This window comes from Centruroides vittatus, unplaced genomic scaffold, assembly GCF_030686945.1.
Source record: "Centruroides vittatus isolate TY-2023 unplaced genomic scaffold, ASM3068694v2 contig_178, whole genome shotgun sequence".
Taxonomy (NCBI): domain Eukaryota; kingdom Metazoa; phylum Arthropoda; class Arachnida; order Scorpiones; family Buthidae; genus Centruroides; species Centruroides vittatus.
The window spans coordinates 579,340-595,389 of NW_027121089.1; the positions used below are offsets into that span (position 1 = coordinate 579,340).

Below are 16,050 nucleotides of genomic sequence, written 5' to 3' on the forward strand. Positions count from 1 at the left end.
TGCTTTTTTAAAAGCTATCAAATTCTCAGCAGTGGGGTATCTTCTGAAAATCCCCCATGCTTTCTTTTGTTTTTTAAATGCTGCCTCACAATTCTGATCCCACCATGGTTTCGGATGTTTTGGATATCTGGTTGACGTTTTCCCCATTGTTTTTTCGGCTGCCTGAATAATACTGGAAGTGACAACTTCTACTGCATCATTGATATCGGCAGTATTGACCATTTCCTCAGTGATGTTAGCCAAAGAGGAAAATGCAGGCCAATCTGCCGTTTCAAATTTCCAGCGTGGTGGACGGGCTGTTTCACAGCTTCCTCTGCCTCTATATTTTAAAAATATTGGAAAGTGGTCACTGGAAAGTGGATTAGATCCAACCTCCCATGTAAACGCTGAAAACAGATTTGGACTAGCTAATGTCAAATCAATGGCAGTGAATGTTCTTGTTGGGGCGTGGAAGTATGTCACTTCTCCAGTATTAAATAAATACAGTTGGTGATTACCTATGAATCTTTCAATGGCTCTGCCTCGACAATTGATGTCGTGACTGCCCCACATTGGATTGTGGCCATTGAAATCACCAAGTAGAATAAACGGAGTCGGCAGTTGTTCAACCAAGTCATCCAATTCATCCTCATTGACTCTGACATCTGGTGGCAAGTATATGGAACAAACTGTGACAGTTACTCCAATTGAAATTCTGACTGCCACAGCTTGCAGCTCTGTTCTTATTTGTACCGGTAAGGAAGGGATGCAATTTGAAACCAGTACAGCCACACCTCCACTGGCGCGAGTGTGGCTATCATCATCCTTACGGTAAAGATTAAATCCTTTTAAAGTAATTTTTTCTCCAGGTTTTAGATGTGTTTCCTGGAGTGCCACGCAGAGAGATGTGGTAGATGATGTCAAATGTTTAACGTCAGAAAAGTTGTTGCGGAAACCACGACAGTTCCATTGGATTATTTTATAATCCATTATGTGGTTGAGGCAGCATTCTTTGTAAAAGTATCCCTCTTTAGTTTTACAGCCGATTTGCCTTTTGGAGGCGAGTTTGGTGGTGTAACCACCTTATTAGTCTCCTCATCTGAGAAGTCAGAGAACTCACTCATAGACTGAGTCTCTGATCTTTTAGATTTAGAGAGGGCTGATTTTAATTTTTGTTTGTTCAGTGGGTTCTTATTAGCTTTTTTAGAACCCACATTTCTGGTTACTATCCCTGCTTTAGGTAGGGGTGTTTTTTTCTTTATATTCTCTTTTACTTCTGTATCTGTAGATTGAGTTAACAAGCATCTAGCATGGCGAGTAAAAGATTCATTTGGTGAAACGGAAATTTCTGTCTGAACCGCACATGTCTTTGTGGACTTCAAAACAGAAGCAAATGTCTTTTGTTGTAATGATGCACTTTGAGTGACCATGCGCCGAGCCTCTGGGTAAGGTATGTTGTTAACTGTTTTTAGGCGTTGAATTTCTTTTTCTCTTTGCCATGCAGGGCATTTCCGAGAATAGGCTGGATGGGCATCCTGGCAGTTCACACAGTGTGGAGTACTTTTACATTCAGTACTGTTGTGGCCTTCAGTTCCACACTGTGCACATAAGCTTTTGCCTCGGCAGGAGGTCTGGGAATGTCCAAATCGCTGGCATTTGAAACAACGCAGCGGATTTGGAACGTATGGTCGAACTGGGCATCGAAGATATCCCGCAGTAACGAATGATGGCAATGTTGGCTTTCCGAAAGTGAGAATCAAATGTTTAGTCGGTATCAGCTTGCCATCACGACGAATGGAGATGCGTCGAACGGCAGTGACACCTTGATCTGCAAGACCGATCTGGATGTCTGCTTCATCTTCAGACATCAGATCGACCTCAGATATCACACCACGTGACGAGTTCAAACTTGTGTGTGGTGTGATTGTGACATTTATGTCTCCTAGAGATTTAGTCTTTAAAAGCTTTGCTGATTGTTGAGGAGAGGCTGCCTCAACGAGTAAATCTCCTGACCTCAATTTTTGGATTTTTTTAAGATGCCCAATGGTTGATTCAAATAATTTTTGAATCAAAAAGGGGGAACGTTTAGACAGAGATGTTTCTCCCGTAGCATGAACAATAAGGTAGGCTGGTTGGTTAACGGAAGTAAAATCACTTGGTGGTGATGCTTTGGTACCTAATGTTTTAGATTGTAGTGAATCCATATTGAAAAAGTAATATTCAGCTCCCGGTGACCCCACCCACCATGGGGTCCAACAAGGGGATGCCGTCACATGGGAGACTCCCATAGACCGTCACACCAGGGTTTCCCAGGAGCTATACCCTCACAATGCAGTCAAGAAGAGCACATCTTGTCTGACGTGTCTGCCCGGTCTGCATCGATCGGTTGACTCCAAGCCGAGGTCCAGAATGACTCAACGACCAGCCGATTGACTCAAACGGAGCCTGATTTGAGCCTCCCGTTTATCCGAAGCAGGGGCCAAAGCAGTGTGTTGGGGACGTTATGTTGCCCCTCAACTACCAGGATCCCCCTTTCCGGCATACGGGCCACCACGCACGGCAAACACGTGGGTGGGCGTTCAGATCCCAGGGATGGTAAAGAAGAGTTACTAAACCATCTCTGGAGGTCCCTCACCACGGACAGGAACCTCACATCGAGGGGCTCTTCCTCCAGGAATCCCTTTGGCTTTGCCTCCTTATTTTTCTGGCATTTGCCTTTGCTTTTTTAAAAGCTATCAAATTCTCAGCAGTGGGGTATCTCCTGAAAATCCCCCATGCTTTCTTTTGTTTTTTAAATGCTGCCTCACAATTCTGATCCCACCATGGTTTAGGATGTTTTGGATATCTGGTTGATGTTATCCCCATTGTTTTTTCGGCTGCCTGAATAATACTGGAAGTGACAACTTCAACTGCGTCATTGATATCAGCAGTATTGACCATTTCCTCAGTGACGTTAGCCAAAGAGGAAAATGCAGGCCAATCTGCCGTTTCAAGTTTCCAGCGTGGTGGACGGGCTGTTTCACAGCTTTCTCTGCCTCGATATTTTAAAAATATTGGGAAGTGGTCACTAGAGAGTGGATTAGATCCAACCTCCCATGTAAACGCTGAAAACAGATTCGGGGTTGCTAATGATAGGTCAATGGCAGTGAATGTTCTTGTTGGGGCGTGGAAGTATGTCACTTCTCCAGTATTAAATAAATACAGTTGGTGATTGCCTATAAATCTCTCAATGGCCCTGCCTCGACGGTTTATGTCAAGACTGCCCCACATTGGATTGTGGCCATTGAAATCACCAAGTAAAAGGAATGGAGTCGGCAGTTGTTCAACCAAGGCATCCAATTCATCTTCATCGACTCTGACATCTGGTGGCAAGTATATGGAACAAACTGTGACAGTTACTCCAATAGAAATTCTGACTGCCACAGCTTGCAGCTCTGTTGTTATTTGTACCGGTAAGGACGGGATGCAGTTTGAAACCAGTATAGCCACACCTCCACTGGCGCGGTTGTGGCTATCATCATCCTTGCGGTAGAGTCCAAATCCTTTTAAAGATATTTTTTCTCCAGGTTTTAAATGTGTTTCCTGGAGTGCCACGCAGAGAGATGTGGTAGGTGATGTCAAGTGTTTAACGTCAGAGAAGTTGTTGCGGAAACCACGACAGTTCCACTGAATTATTTTATAATCCATTATGTGTTTGATACAGCATTCTTTGCAAAAGTGTCCCTCTTCAATTTAACTGATGATTTTCCTTTTAGAGGCGATGTTGTTTGGGTCACCTCCAGTTTATTCTCTTCGTCAGAGATATCAGAGAACTCACTCATCGACTGAGCCTCCGATTTTTTGGATTTGGAGAGTGCTGCTTTCACTCTCTGTTTGTTTAGTGGGTTCTTACTCGCTTTTTTGGAACCCACATTCCTAGTTGTTATCCCAGTTTTTGGTAGAGGTGTTTTTGCTTTTGTACTTTCCTGTTCTGGTGTTTTCATAGATGGGAGTATTAAACATTTCGCATGGCGTGTAAAAGATTCACTTGGGGATACAGAAATCTCTGTTTGAACCCCACATGTGTTAGTAGATTTCAAAACGGCAGCAAATGTCTTTTGTTGCAAAGGTGCACTTGGAGTGACCATACGACGAGCCTCTGGATATGAGATGTTTTTCACAGTTTTTACCCGTTGGATCTCTTTTTCTCTTTGCCATGCGGTACACTTTCGTGAGTAGGAAGGATGGGCATCTTTGCAGTTCACACAGTGTGGCGTACTTTTACATTCAGTACTGTTGTGACCTTCAGTTCCACACTGTGTGCACAAGTTTTTGCCTCGACAAGAGGTCTGGGAATGTCCAAATCGCTGGCATTTAAAGCAACGCAGCAGATTTGGAATATACGGACGAACTGCGCAGCGCAGATATCCTGCTGTAACAAATAATGGCAATGCAGGGTTGTTAAACGTGAGTATTAGATGTTTTGTGGGTATCAACTTGCCATCTCGACAGATCGAAATGCGTCGGACAGAAGTGACACCTTGGTCCGAGAGGCCGATCTGAATGTCTGATTCGTCTTCAGACATCAAGTCAAACTCAGATATCACACCACGTGATGAGTTCAAACTTCCGTGTGGTGTGACCGATATTCCCATGTCTCCAAGAGTTGTAATTGACAAAAGCTTTGTTGTTTGTTGAGGAGAGGCTGTTTCTACAAGTAAGTCCCCTGACCTCAATTTTTGAATTTTTTTTAAATGCCCAATGGTTGATTCAAACAGCTTTTGAATCAAAAAGGGGGAACACTTAGCAAGGGGTTTTTCTCCAGTTGCATGTACTATTAAGTAAGCAGGCTGACTAGAGGTCTTTTCTTTGGTTGTTTCTTTTGGGTTTTTGCAATCCATATTTAAGAATGTATATTCAGCTCCTAGTGACCCCACCCACCATGGGGCCCAACAGGGGGGTGCCGTCACATGGGAGACTCCTATAGACCGTCGCACCAGGGTTTCCCAGGAGCTATACCCTCACAATGCAGTCGAGAAGAGCACACCTTGTCTGACGTGTCTGCCCGGTCTGCATCGATCGGTTGACTCCAAGCCGAGGTCAACAATGACTCAACGACCAGCCGATTGACTCAAACGGAGCCTGATTTGAGCCTCCCGTTTATCCGAAGCAGGGGCCAAAGCAGTGTGTTGGAAACGGTATGTTGCCCCTCAACTACCAGGATCCCCCTTTCCGGCATACGGGTCACCACGCACGGCAAACACATGGGTGAGCGTTCAGATCCCAGGGATGGTAAAGGAGAGTTACTAAACCATCTCTGGGAGGTCCCCTCACCACGGACAGGAACCCACATCGAGGGGGCGTGGAATTCGGTGCGGTGATTAATTTTGGTGGAGGGTCGTCATAGTCTTAGTCCGTTGCGGCGAGGATGTCGTCCTATTGGTACTCACAAAAGTCAATTACAAATAGTCATTTGAAATGAAAGGTCTATTTGTTTTCGGATCGAGGTACACATTACAAAAATTAATAAATGGGGTTACTCTCCCTCAGGTCGCTATGATGATAAAATTTTAACTTAAATCTAAATGGGATAAGCTAACACGTTGGTCTAATTCAAAACGTTGGTTAAAATGGTTAAATAAAATTTGAATAACAAGTAATATAATATGTGAGTAATAGTAAGTAATAATATAGTTTAACATGTGATATATAGTGATATATTATAATGGATTATAATAAGGACAAAACTTCGAAAGAAGAAGTTGAACAAAGGATCTAAAAATGGCGGTGTCAATAGGTTTGAACAATGGCCCGTTGGTGAAGGCGGGTGGGATCGCTCCGGGGTGCTTCCTGTAAGGGTGTGTCGCTTCCCAGAAGCGGGTTAGTTTCCCTTTCTTGAAGACGGATTTCTTCGGGTCGAGTATCTTGCGATAGTTGTCGGCCCGCCGGAGGTTGTTCTCGGCGGCGTGTAACCAATCGGAAAATATAGATAAGGCCAATAAGAATATTTCAGCATCAAAGCAGTTAGCAAATATTACGGAAGAGGCAAAGATGAAGGTCGGTAATAGATGTTATTGCTAACCTTCCTTAGTCTATTCCCTGCGCTCAGGGGATGACGGTTGGCTTGTCGCAGGCGAAACGAATCGCAGGATGCGACTACGATTTCGGCTTGGCCGTGGCATCACCCATGGCTGTTCGGGGACCGGGCCACGGCTGCGTAGCGCGTATGGAGGCGTACTTTCTGGTTCCTCGGCTTCCGATTGTTCGCGTTCTGAGTCCCCGCGCTCGGTGTCCTCTTCACTTTCCCTTTCCACTATTTCTCCCGTAGGGGGTTGAGTAGGGATAGAGGTTAAGATAAATTCGTCCCACGGGTCTGAGATACGAGGATTGATCAAGCTCGGCGGTTGCGGTCAAGGTTGTGAGTTGATCATTACCTCGAGCTTGCCGCAGGTGGACTTCCTCGCGGGCGGTCGTTGGTTTGATTCGATCCGCGTGGATGTGCATTCTACGTTTGGTTTCTAAGTGTTCAATTTTAAAGTTTACAGGACCGAGAGCTTCGATAATTCGATAGGGTCCAGACCATCGCGGTGCTAATTTCTGCTTTAACCCTCTTGGCGTAACGACTTCCTTTAATAGAACTCGGTCTCCCACCTTATAACAGGGAGGCTTATTTTGTCGCCGGTGTCGTTCTTGTCGAGCTTCGGCGACCTGTTCGGCCACTTGTTGGGCCGTTTGATGGGCTAATTTCATCCGTTGTTGCAATTCTGAGGCAAAATTGTCATCTATATCATAACGCACTTCCGCCGGCTTAGTAACTATATCAAACGGATAGGTAGGGTCTCTACCATACAAAAGAAAGAATGGGCTCTCATTCATAGAAGCGTGAACCGAGGTGTTGTACGCGAAGAGAGCGTAAGGTATCCACTCGTCCCAATCGTGTTGATCTCTGGCTACATAATGTGCTAAAATATCAATTAATGTTTTGTTAAATCTTTCCACAACGCCATTACTGGCGGGATGATAGGCGGTGGTGAGGAGCCTGTTTATGTTCAGGAGCTTGCATACTTCGGTAAACATTTTCGAAATCAGATTCGGAGCTCGGTCCGTCAGTAAGTGCGTCGGCGTCGAGTGACGTAATATAATATTGGTAACGAAGGCTTTCGCGATCGTCTTACTACTAACATCCGGTAGTGGAATAGCTTCAGCATACCGGGTAAAGTGATCGACGAAGACTAAGATATATTTATTCCCTGTAGTGGTGCGCGGGAGTGGTCCAACAATATCCATGGCAGTACGTTCAAAGACGTGTGAAAGGGGAGCAAATAATTGTAATTCGGCTTGGGCTCTGCGTCCGCGCCGACGATGTTTCGCGCAGCTTAGACAGCTTTGACAATAATTTCGTATCTCCTTGGTCATTTCTGGCCAATAAAACGACTTAGCTATTTTAGTACGCATCTTAAGTTCTCCCAGATGTCCAGCGATGGGATTATCATGAAAGGTATATAGGAGATAATCCTTAAGAGTGGCTGGGACAACAATTTGTTCCCACCAGTCGGACTGTCCTTTATTGGTGCCTTTGTGGCATAGGGCGCCTTCTTCATTGAGATAGAATTCGTCTAAGGTAAGGCCGTTCCAACTTCCTGAGATTGCTCCGTCTTGCAATTGTTGGATAAGGGGTTTCCACTGCGTATCTCCTTGTTGTGCCTTCGCTATTTGCGTCAGGGAAAATATAGGGTCTACCTCCTGGATTTGCCGAATAGGGATGCGGCTAAGAGCATCTGCATTTTTATGCGACTCTCCCGCTTTGTGAACCACGTCAAAATCGAATTCTTGGAGGAAGATAATCCATCGTGAAAGCCGCGAATTTGTAGTTGAGTCCTTACAATCTAATAACCAATGCAGAGGTCGATGATCCGTGAGTATCGTAAATTTTCGTCCATATAAGTAAGGTTTAAAATATCTCACAGCCCAAACAGTAGCTAAACACTCCTTCTCAGTCGTGCTGTAGTTAAGTTCGGGTTTTCTCAGTAATCGACTTGCATAAGCAATCGGTTTCTCTGTGCCATTTTCCTCTTGGGATAATATGGCTCCTAAGGCAACATTCGAAGCATCTGTAGCAAGGAAAAAAGGCTTCGAAAAATCCGGTGATTTTAATAATGGAGTGGAGGTTAGAATTTGCTTTAGCGTCTCGAAACTTTCTTGTTGAGCCGGGCCCCATTCGAAAGAGGTATCTTTCTTCAATAAATCCGTTAAGGGTTTGGCGATTTTTGCATACTTGTCCACATGTCGACGATAATAACCAGTTAATCCCAAAAAGGATCGAATTTCTCGCTCATTTTCGGGCCTAGGGAAGTCTAAGACGCACTTTATCTTATCGCTATCTGGTTTTATACCCTGTTCGGAAATTTCATGGCCTAAAAATTTTATTTGCCTCTGCAGAAAATGACATTTTTTTGGTTTTAGCTTAATTCCGGCTTCGCCTAATCGTTGGAATATTTGTTCCAAGCGTTGGAGGTGAGTAGGGAAGTCGGGACTGAAAGTCAAGATGTCGTCCATGTAGACGAGGCATGTCTTTCCCTTCAGACCATGCAGGACGAAGTCCATGGTTCTTTCAAAGGCTGCAGGTGAGTTACGGAGCCCCATGGGACACCTGTTCCATTGATAGTGCCCATCAGGTGTGGAGAAGGCTGTTTTCTCCTTATCACATACACTCAATTGCCAAAATCCCGAGACTGTGTCCATTGTGGAGAAATATTTTGCTTGGCCCATCAAGCTGAGGGATTCCTGCACTAAGGGCAGTGGATATGGATCTACTTTGGTGATTTTGTTTAATTTGCGGTAATCTATCACTAATCTTAAACCACCCAGTTTTTTCTTAACGAGAAGCGCTGCTGAACTCCAGGGTGATGTAGAATGTTCGATGATGTTATTCGCTAAAAGTCCATCGATTATTTCATTTAATTGCTGCCGTTGCGCATATGGAATTCGATAAGGGGGGGAGTAAACGGGCGCCGCATCGCCGGTATCAATTTTATGTTGCACAATATCGCAATACCCCAAATCGTAATCATTTACGGCAAAAACGTGTCGATATTTATATAATAAGGCTAAAAGCTCTTGATGTTCGTCTTCCGGGATATCAGTCCAGTCAAATAATTGGTTGAATTCGGCCTCTGATAATTGTGCCGTTTCTCCTTCTCGGATAGTCCCGACCGGGTCTGTTTCCTGGACCGCCTCGAAATACATGCCTACTTTTTCTCCTTTCTTTAAAGTTATCGTTTGGTGGGTCGAATTACGGAGACGGATAGGTACTTGTCCCTTTTTGTTGGGTGTGACCAATACATTGGCTCCAAATATTCCTTCCTGGGCAAGGGGAAGTGTCTCAATTACTCCCATTTTATTACTTGGAAGGCGACGTCCTCGGATGGTCGCGCTTACGATATTATCCGTCATGGGGGGAAGTCGGCACGGTTCTATTAAGACTACCTCCTTTCCTTCTTCTCCGTTTACCTGTCCTTGTGATCCCTTTTTAGATCTTATAGCCGCAGTTACCTGGGCCTTTTCCCTCGATTTATTCCGACTTCCCTGGACCTGTCGGTTATGCGTTGTCGTTTCGTCGGGTAGTTCCTTCCCCGACTCGTCTCCGGACATCGTGGAGTTTAATAACGTTACTACCGTAACAGAAGGTATAATCAATTCTCCTTTAAGTTGATAAGAAAGCCCTTATCAGCGATCATATCTCTCCCAATAATGCCATCGCAAGAATATGTAATGTCTATATCTACTAGACAACACGCAAAGGGGAACTGCAGGTCGCCGATTTTGAAGGTAGGGTTCGCAATACCGTAAGTTTGAATGAGATGACCGGTAGCGCTTCGTAAATCAGTCTCTTTATGGTAATCGATTTGTATCCTTTCCTTCATTGTTTTGGCAAAAGCTTTAGACAAGAGGGATACCCTAGCTCCAGTGTCTATCTGCACAATGGCCGAGCTTCCTCCTATATAACATTCAAAGGTAGCTTCACTTCGAATATCAGGATAAGTAATAGCAGTTACCGATTGAGCCTGTGGTCTCCCGGTGTCTAATTTTTGCTTTTTGTCCTTTACGGGAGTGTATCCAACACGTGAGGGTCGTCGCCGCTTATTATATAGGGATCACTGGCCCTGGACGCTTCGTGGTTGGTTGGTTAGTTCTAGTTTTTTGGCACAAGAGCCATACAGGCTATACTGCGCCATGACAAATGGTAAAATTAAACAAAGCTAAATATATATATCACAAAACGTCAATACAACACAAAAACACAAACAAGTGCAAACAAACAGTACAACACAAATATAAATATATACTAAATAAATAAATAAATAAATAAATTAGTTAAATCTCTTTATTAATATTTATAACTTTCAAAAAGTTCAGTATTTTATCAAGATTTGGCCTCTGGCCCAAAATCTCTCTCAAATTTGCATTTCCGAAATACTGTCTGCGACTCTGGTCAAAAGCAACACAGTTGCAAAGTATGTGTTTGACACTTAAAATACAAATGCAATACTGGCATACTGGCTGGTCATCACCCTTTAAAAGGTATTGATGAGTAAGCCGAATATGTCCAATCCTCAGACGAATAAGAATGACTTCAGATCTCCTATCATACTGTTTGTTGTGTGTCCAATTTTCTATTATAGGTTTGATCTCGTAAAGTTTATTGTGGACTTGTTCGTTCCACACATTTTGCCATCTCTCTGCTACTCGGTTGGTTGGTTGGTTACAGTTTATTGGCACAAAAGCCACATAGGCCAAGCTGCGCCACAACATACGGTATATATATGTACATAAATAACAATAAAAATGAACAAAACAAAAACAAAAAACCAATAACAAAAATATACAACAGTTAAACTGTGTATAACAACAACATGTATATGGATATAAATAAATAAATAATTAGATTTCTTTATAAATATTTGTAACTTTTAGAAAGTTCAATAATTTATCAACACTTGGCCTCTGGCCCAAAATCTCGTTAAAACTTGCATTTCCAAAATGCTGCCTACGAATCCGTTCAGAGGCGATGCAATTGCTCAGTATGTGCTTAACACTTACATTACAGTTGCAATACTGACATACAGGCTGGTCATCACCCTTCAAAAGGTATTGATGAGTCAGTCGAGTATGTCCAATTCTCAAACGAGTAAGAATGACCTCAGATCTCCTGTCATAAGGTTTCTTCTGTGTCCAATTTTCTATCACAGGTTTGATCTCGTGTAGTTTATTGTGGACTTGTGCGTTCCACACATTTTGCCATCTCTCCTCTAGTCGTTTTTTAACAACTAGCTTCAAGTCACCTCCTTCAATATGCATTGTATGCTGAGAAGGACTTGCTGACTTTGCAGCTGCGTCAGCTTCTTCATTCCCTCTTATACCTACATGGCCTGGGACCCAACAAAATTTTATAGAGAAATTCCTCGCAAAAAGATGGCAAATCAGCTTACGAATTTTAATCACTATGGAGTGAAAACTAGGTTCATACGAGATCAAAGCCTGAAGTGCACTAACTGAGTCAGTGTAAATCACGCAGCAACGATGACCTTTCCTATTTATATACTTTAGGGCTAAATGAATAGCCTGCAACTCCGCAGTAAAAATGGAAGAATTCGGTGCTATTTGTTCTGCCACAATTTCATCCTGGCAAACAAAGGCTAAGCCAACATAGTCATCCGATTTAGATCCATCGGTGTATATAGGAATTAAATTCCTGTCACGATGTTGAATTTCTGCGAAGTGCTGTCTATAAACGTAGTCTGGGGTGGTTTCTTTTAGAAACTGCTTTAAGCTTAAATCAACGTTTATCACAGGAATTGACCAAGGTGATATATTATCGACCTCGACCTGCGAAATGTTGCTTGTGTCCAGGTCAATCGTGCTGCTTACATTCTCCATTCTTATGTCAAATGTAGGGACACTACTTGGGCGAGCTGCAAATAATCTCCTCAGCTGACTATCTGAACAATCAGCTAAAAGTTTATTTTGAGATCTCTGTTTAATGTAATAAAAAAGAGACAACTGTTCTCTCCTAAGAGATAGTGGAGGCTCATGAGCATCCACATACAAACTTTGTACAGGAGAAGTTCGAAATGCACCAGTGCACAAACGCAATGCTTGATGGTGGATTGGATCCAGCATCCGAAGAGTAGATTCTCGTGTAGAGCCATACACAATGCATCCATAGTCCAGCTTAGAGCGAACAAGGGCCCTATAAATCCTGAGCATAGAACATTTGTCTGCTCCCCAGGATGAGCAGCACAATACCTTTAATAGGTTTAAAGCTTTTAAACATCTACTCTTCAAATTGCGCAAGTGTGGTAAGAACGTCAATTTATGGTCAAACACGACACCCAAAAATTTTGCTTCGTTGACCATTGGGATTTTAACCCCATTTAGGTGAATTTCAGGGTCCAGGTGCAAACCACGCCTTCGGCAAAAGTGGATGCACGAGGTCTTCTCTACGTTAAAACTGAAACCGTTGGTCTTGGACCAATTGTCTATTCGATTTAAGGAGGTTTGCAGTTGTCTCTCAATAAAACCCATGTTACTAGACTGACAGGAAATCTGAAAGTCATCCACATACAGAGAGTGTTTCACACTGGGAGGGAGACAGTTAGTTATACTGTTAATTTTTATTAGGAACAGAGTTACACTCAAAATAGAACCTTGAGGGACACCCTCTTCTTGTGTGAAAGGCCTAGACAAAGTGTTGCCCATCCTGACTTGGAATCTTCGATTCTGTAGGAAGTTTTTTATAAAAATTGGCAAATTACCCCGCAATCCAAATTTGTGCAGATCACGGAGTATCCCGTATCGCCAGCAGCGATCATAGGCCTTCTCTATATCAAAAAACACAGACACTAAGTGCTGTCGTCTTACAAACGCTTCGCGTATAGATGTTTCAAGGTTTACTAGATTGTCTGTGGTACTTCTGTTCCTACGAAATCCACTCTGATGTGGTGAAAAGTAGTTCTTTTCCTCTAGGAGGAACATCAGGCGTCTGTTTACCATTCTCTCGAAAAGTTTGCAGAGACAACTAGTCAGAGAAATTGGTCTATAATTAGAGGGATTCTTGCAGTCTTTACCTGGCTTGGGAATGGGAATTATGATAGATAGCCTCCAAGAGTCAGGAAAAGTATGTTCTGTCCATATTCTGTTGAACAGATTCAGAAGGTTACTAAGGGAATTGTCTGACAGATTTTTAATCATGCTGTAATGAATTTTATCCGGCCCTACAGCAGTATTCCCCGAGCGAGAGATTGCTGTACATAGTTCTATTCTGCTGAATGGCACATTATATTCCTCATTAGATGGAGAGTGAAAGTTTAGATATTGTTTTTCACTTTGGACTTTATAAGCCTGGAAATTTGTTGTATACATAATATTGCTGGATGAAGACGAAAATGTTTCACCCAACAAATCAGCAATACCTTTTATGTCACTGATTATTGTGCCATTATTTTCCAGCATGGACAGAGAGTGAGAAGCATATTTCCCGTTAATTTTATGGATTTTATCCCAGACTGCTTTTGAGCTGGTGGAAGATGTTATGCTAGAAACATACTTTCTCCAGGAATCCCTTTGGCTTTGCCTCCTTATTTTTCTGGCATTTGCCTTTGCTTTTTTAAAAGCTATCAAATTCTCAGCAGTGGGGTATCTTCTGAAAATCCCCCATGCTTTCTTTTGTTTTTTAAATGCTGCCTCACAATTCTGATCCCACCATGGTTTCGGATGTTTTGGATATCTGGTTGACGTTTTCCCCATTGTTTTTTCGGCTGCCTGAATAATACTGGAAGTGACAACTTCTACTGCATCATTGATATCGGCAGTATTGACCATTTCCTCAGTGATGTTAGCCAAAGAGGAAAATGCAGGCCAATCTGCCGTTTCAAATTTCCAGCGTGGTGGACGGGCTGTTTCACAGCTTCCTCTGCCTCTATATTTTAAAAATATTGGGAAGTGGTCACTGAAAAGTGGATTAGATCCAACCTCCCATGTAAACGCTGAAAACAGATTTGGACTAGCTAATGTCAAATCAATGGCAGTGAATGTTCTTGTTGGGGCGTGGAAGTATGTCACTTCTCCAGTATTAAATAAATACAGTTGGTGATTACCTATGAATCTTTCAATGGCTCTGCCTCGACAATTGATGTCGTGACTGCCCCACATTGGATTGTGGCCATTGAAATCACCAAGTAGTATAAACGGAGTCGGCAGTTGTTCAACCAAGTCATCCAATTCATCCTCATTGACTCTGACATCTGGTGGCAAGTATATGGAACAAACTGTGACAGTTACTCCAATTGAAATTCTGACTGCCACAGCTTGCAGCTCTGTTCTTATTTGTACCGGTAAGGAAGGGATGCAATTTGAAACCAGTACAGCCACACCTCCACTGGCGCGAGTGTGGCTATCATCATCCTTACGGTAAAGATTAAATCCTTTTAAAGTAATTTTTTCTCCAGGTTTTAGATGTGTTTCCTGGAGTGCCACGCAGAGAGATGTGGTAGATGATGTCAAATGTTTAACGTCAGAAAAGTTGTTGCGGAAACCACGACAGTTCCATTGGATTATTTTATAATCCATTATGTGGTTGAGGCAGCATTCTTTGTAAAAGTATCCCTCTTTAGTTTTACAGCCGATTTGCCTTTTGGAGGCGAGTTTGGTGGTGTAACCACCTTATTAGTCTCCTCATCTGAGAAGTCAGAGAACTCACTCATAGACTGAGTCTCTGATCTTTTAGATTTAGAGAGGGCTGATTTTAATTTTTGTTTGTTCAGTGGGTTCTTATTAGCTTTTTTAGAACCCACATTTCTGGTTACTATCCCTGCTTTAGGTAGGGGTGTTTTTTTCTTTATATTCTCTTTTACTTCTGTATCTGTAGATTGAGTTAACAAGCATCTAGCATGGCGAGTAAAAGATTCATTTGGTGAAACGGAAATTTCTGTCTGAACCGCACATGTCTTTGTGGACTTCAAAACAGAAGCAAATGTCTTTTGTTGTAATGATGCACTTTGAGTGACCATGCGCCGAGCCTCTGGGTAAGGTATGTTGTTAACTGTTTTTAGGCGTTGAATTTCTTTTTCTCTTTGCCATGCAGGGCATTTCCGAGAATAGGCTGGATGGGCATCTTTACAGTTCACACAGTGTGGAGTACTTTTACATTCAGTACTGTTGTGGCCTTCAGTTCCACACTGTGCACATAAGCTTTTGCCTCGGCAGGAGGTCTGGGAATGTCCAAATCGCTGGCATTTGAAACAACGCAGCGGATTTGGAACGTATGGTCGAACTGGGCATCGAAGATATCCCGCAGTAACGAATGATGGCAATGTTGGCTTTCCGAAAGTGAGAATCAAATGTTTAGTCGGTATCAGCTTGCCATCACGACGAATGGAGATGCGTCGAACGGCAGTGACACCTTGATCTGCAAGACCGATCTGGATGTCTGCTTCATCTTCAGACATCAGATCGACCTCAGATATCACACCACGTGACGAGTTCAAACTTGTGTGTGGTGTGATTGTGACATTTATGTCTCCTAGAGATTTAGTCTTTAAAAGCTTTGCTGATTGTTGAGGAGAAGCTGCCTCAACGAGTAAATCTCCTGACCTCAATTTTTGGATTTTTTTAAGATGCCCAATGGTTGATTCAAATAATTTTTGAATCAAAAAGGGGGAACGTTTAGACAGAGATGTTTCTCCCGTAGCATGAACAATAAGGTAGGCTGGTTGGTTAACGGAAGTAAAGTCACTTGGTGGTGATGCTTTGGTACCTAATGTTTTAGATTGTAGTGAATCCATATTGAAAAAGTAATATTCAGCTCCCGGTGACCCCACCCACCATGGGGTCCAACAAGGGGATGCCGTCACATGGGAGACTCCCATAGACCGTCACACCAGGGTTTCCCAGGAGCTATACCCTCACAATGCAGTCAAGAAGAGCACATCTTGTCTGACGTGTCTGCCCGGTCTGCATCGATCGGTTGACTCCAAGCCGAGGTCCAGAATGACTCAACGACCAGCCGATTGACTCAAACGGAGCCTGATTTGA

General features: G+C 43.0%; 3 protein-coding genes across 3 annotated transcripts; all 3 read right to left on the minus strand.

Annotated features, from left to right (window-relative positions):
* Positions 1-968: 968 nt before the first annotated feature.
* On the minus strand, positions 969-2,183 carry LOC136969394 (uncharacterized). The gene has a single exon (XM_067263531.1). The coding sequence runs from the start codon at positions 2,181-2,183 to the stop codon at positions 969-971; it is 1,215 nt and encodes a 404-aa protein (XP_067119632.1).
* Positions 2,184-3,665: 1,482 nt separating this feature from the next.
* On the minus strand, positions 3,666-4,859 carry LOC136969396 (uncharacterized). The gene has a single exon (XM_067263532.1). The coding sequence runs from the start codon at positions 4,857-4,859 to the stop codon at positions 3,666-3,668; it is 1,194 nt and encodes a 397-aa protein (XP_067119633.1).
* A 9,726-nt stretch (positions 4,860-14,585) lies between these two features.
* Positions 14,586-15,800, minus strand: LOC136969397 (uncharacterized). The gene has a single exon (XM_067263533.1). It carries the CDS (start codon positions 15,798-15,800, stop codon positions 14,586-14,588), a length of 1,215 nt encoding a protein of 404 aa, XP_067119634.1.
* Between the last annotated feature and the right edge of the window lie 250 nt (positions 15,801-16,050).

Excerpts from the sequence above, each read along its gene's own strand:
- LOC136969394 (XM_067263531.1), bottom strand. The coding sequence starts at position 2,183 with ATGGATTCACTACAATCTAAAACATTAGGTACCAAAGCATCACCACCA.
- LOC136969396 (XM_067263532.1), bottom strand. The coding sequence starts at position 4,859 with ATGGATTGCAAAAACCCAAAAGAAACAACCAAAGAAAAGACCTCTAGT.
- LOC136969397 (XM_067263533.1), bottom strand. The coding sequence starts at position 15,800 with ATGGATTCACTACAATCTAAAACATTAGGTACCAAAGCATCACCACCA.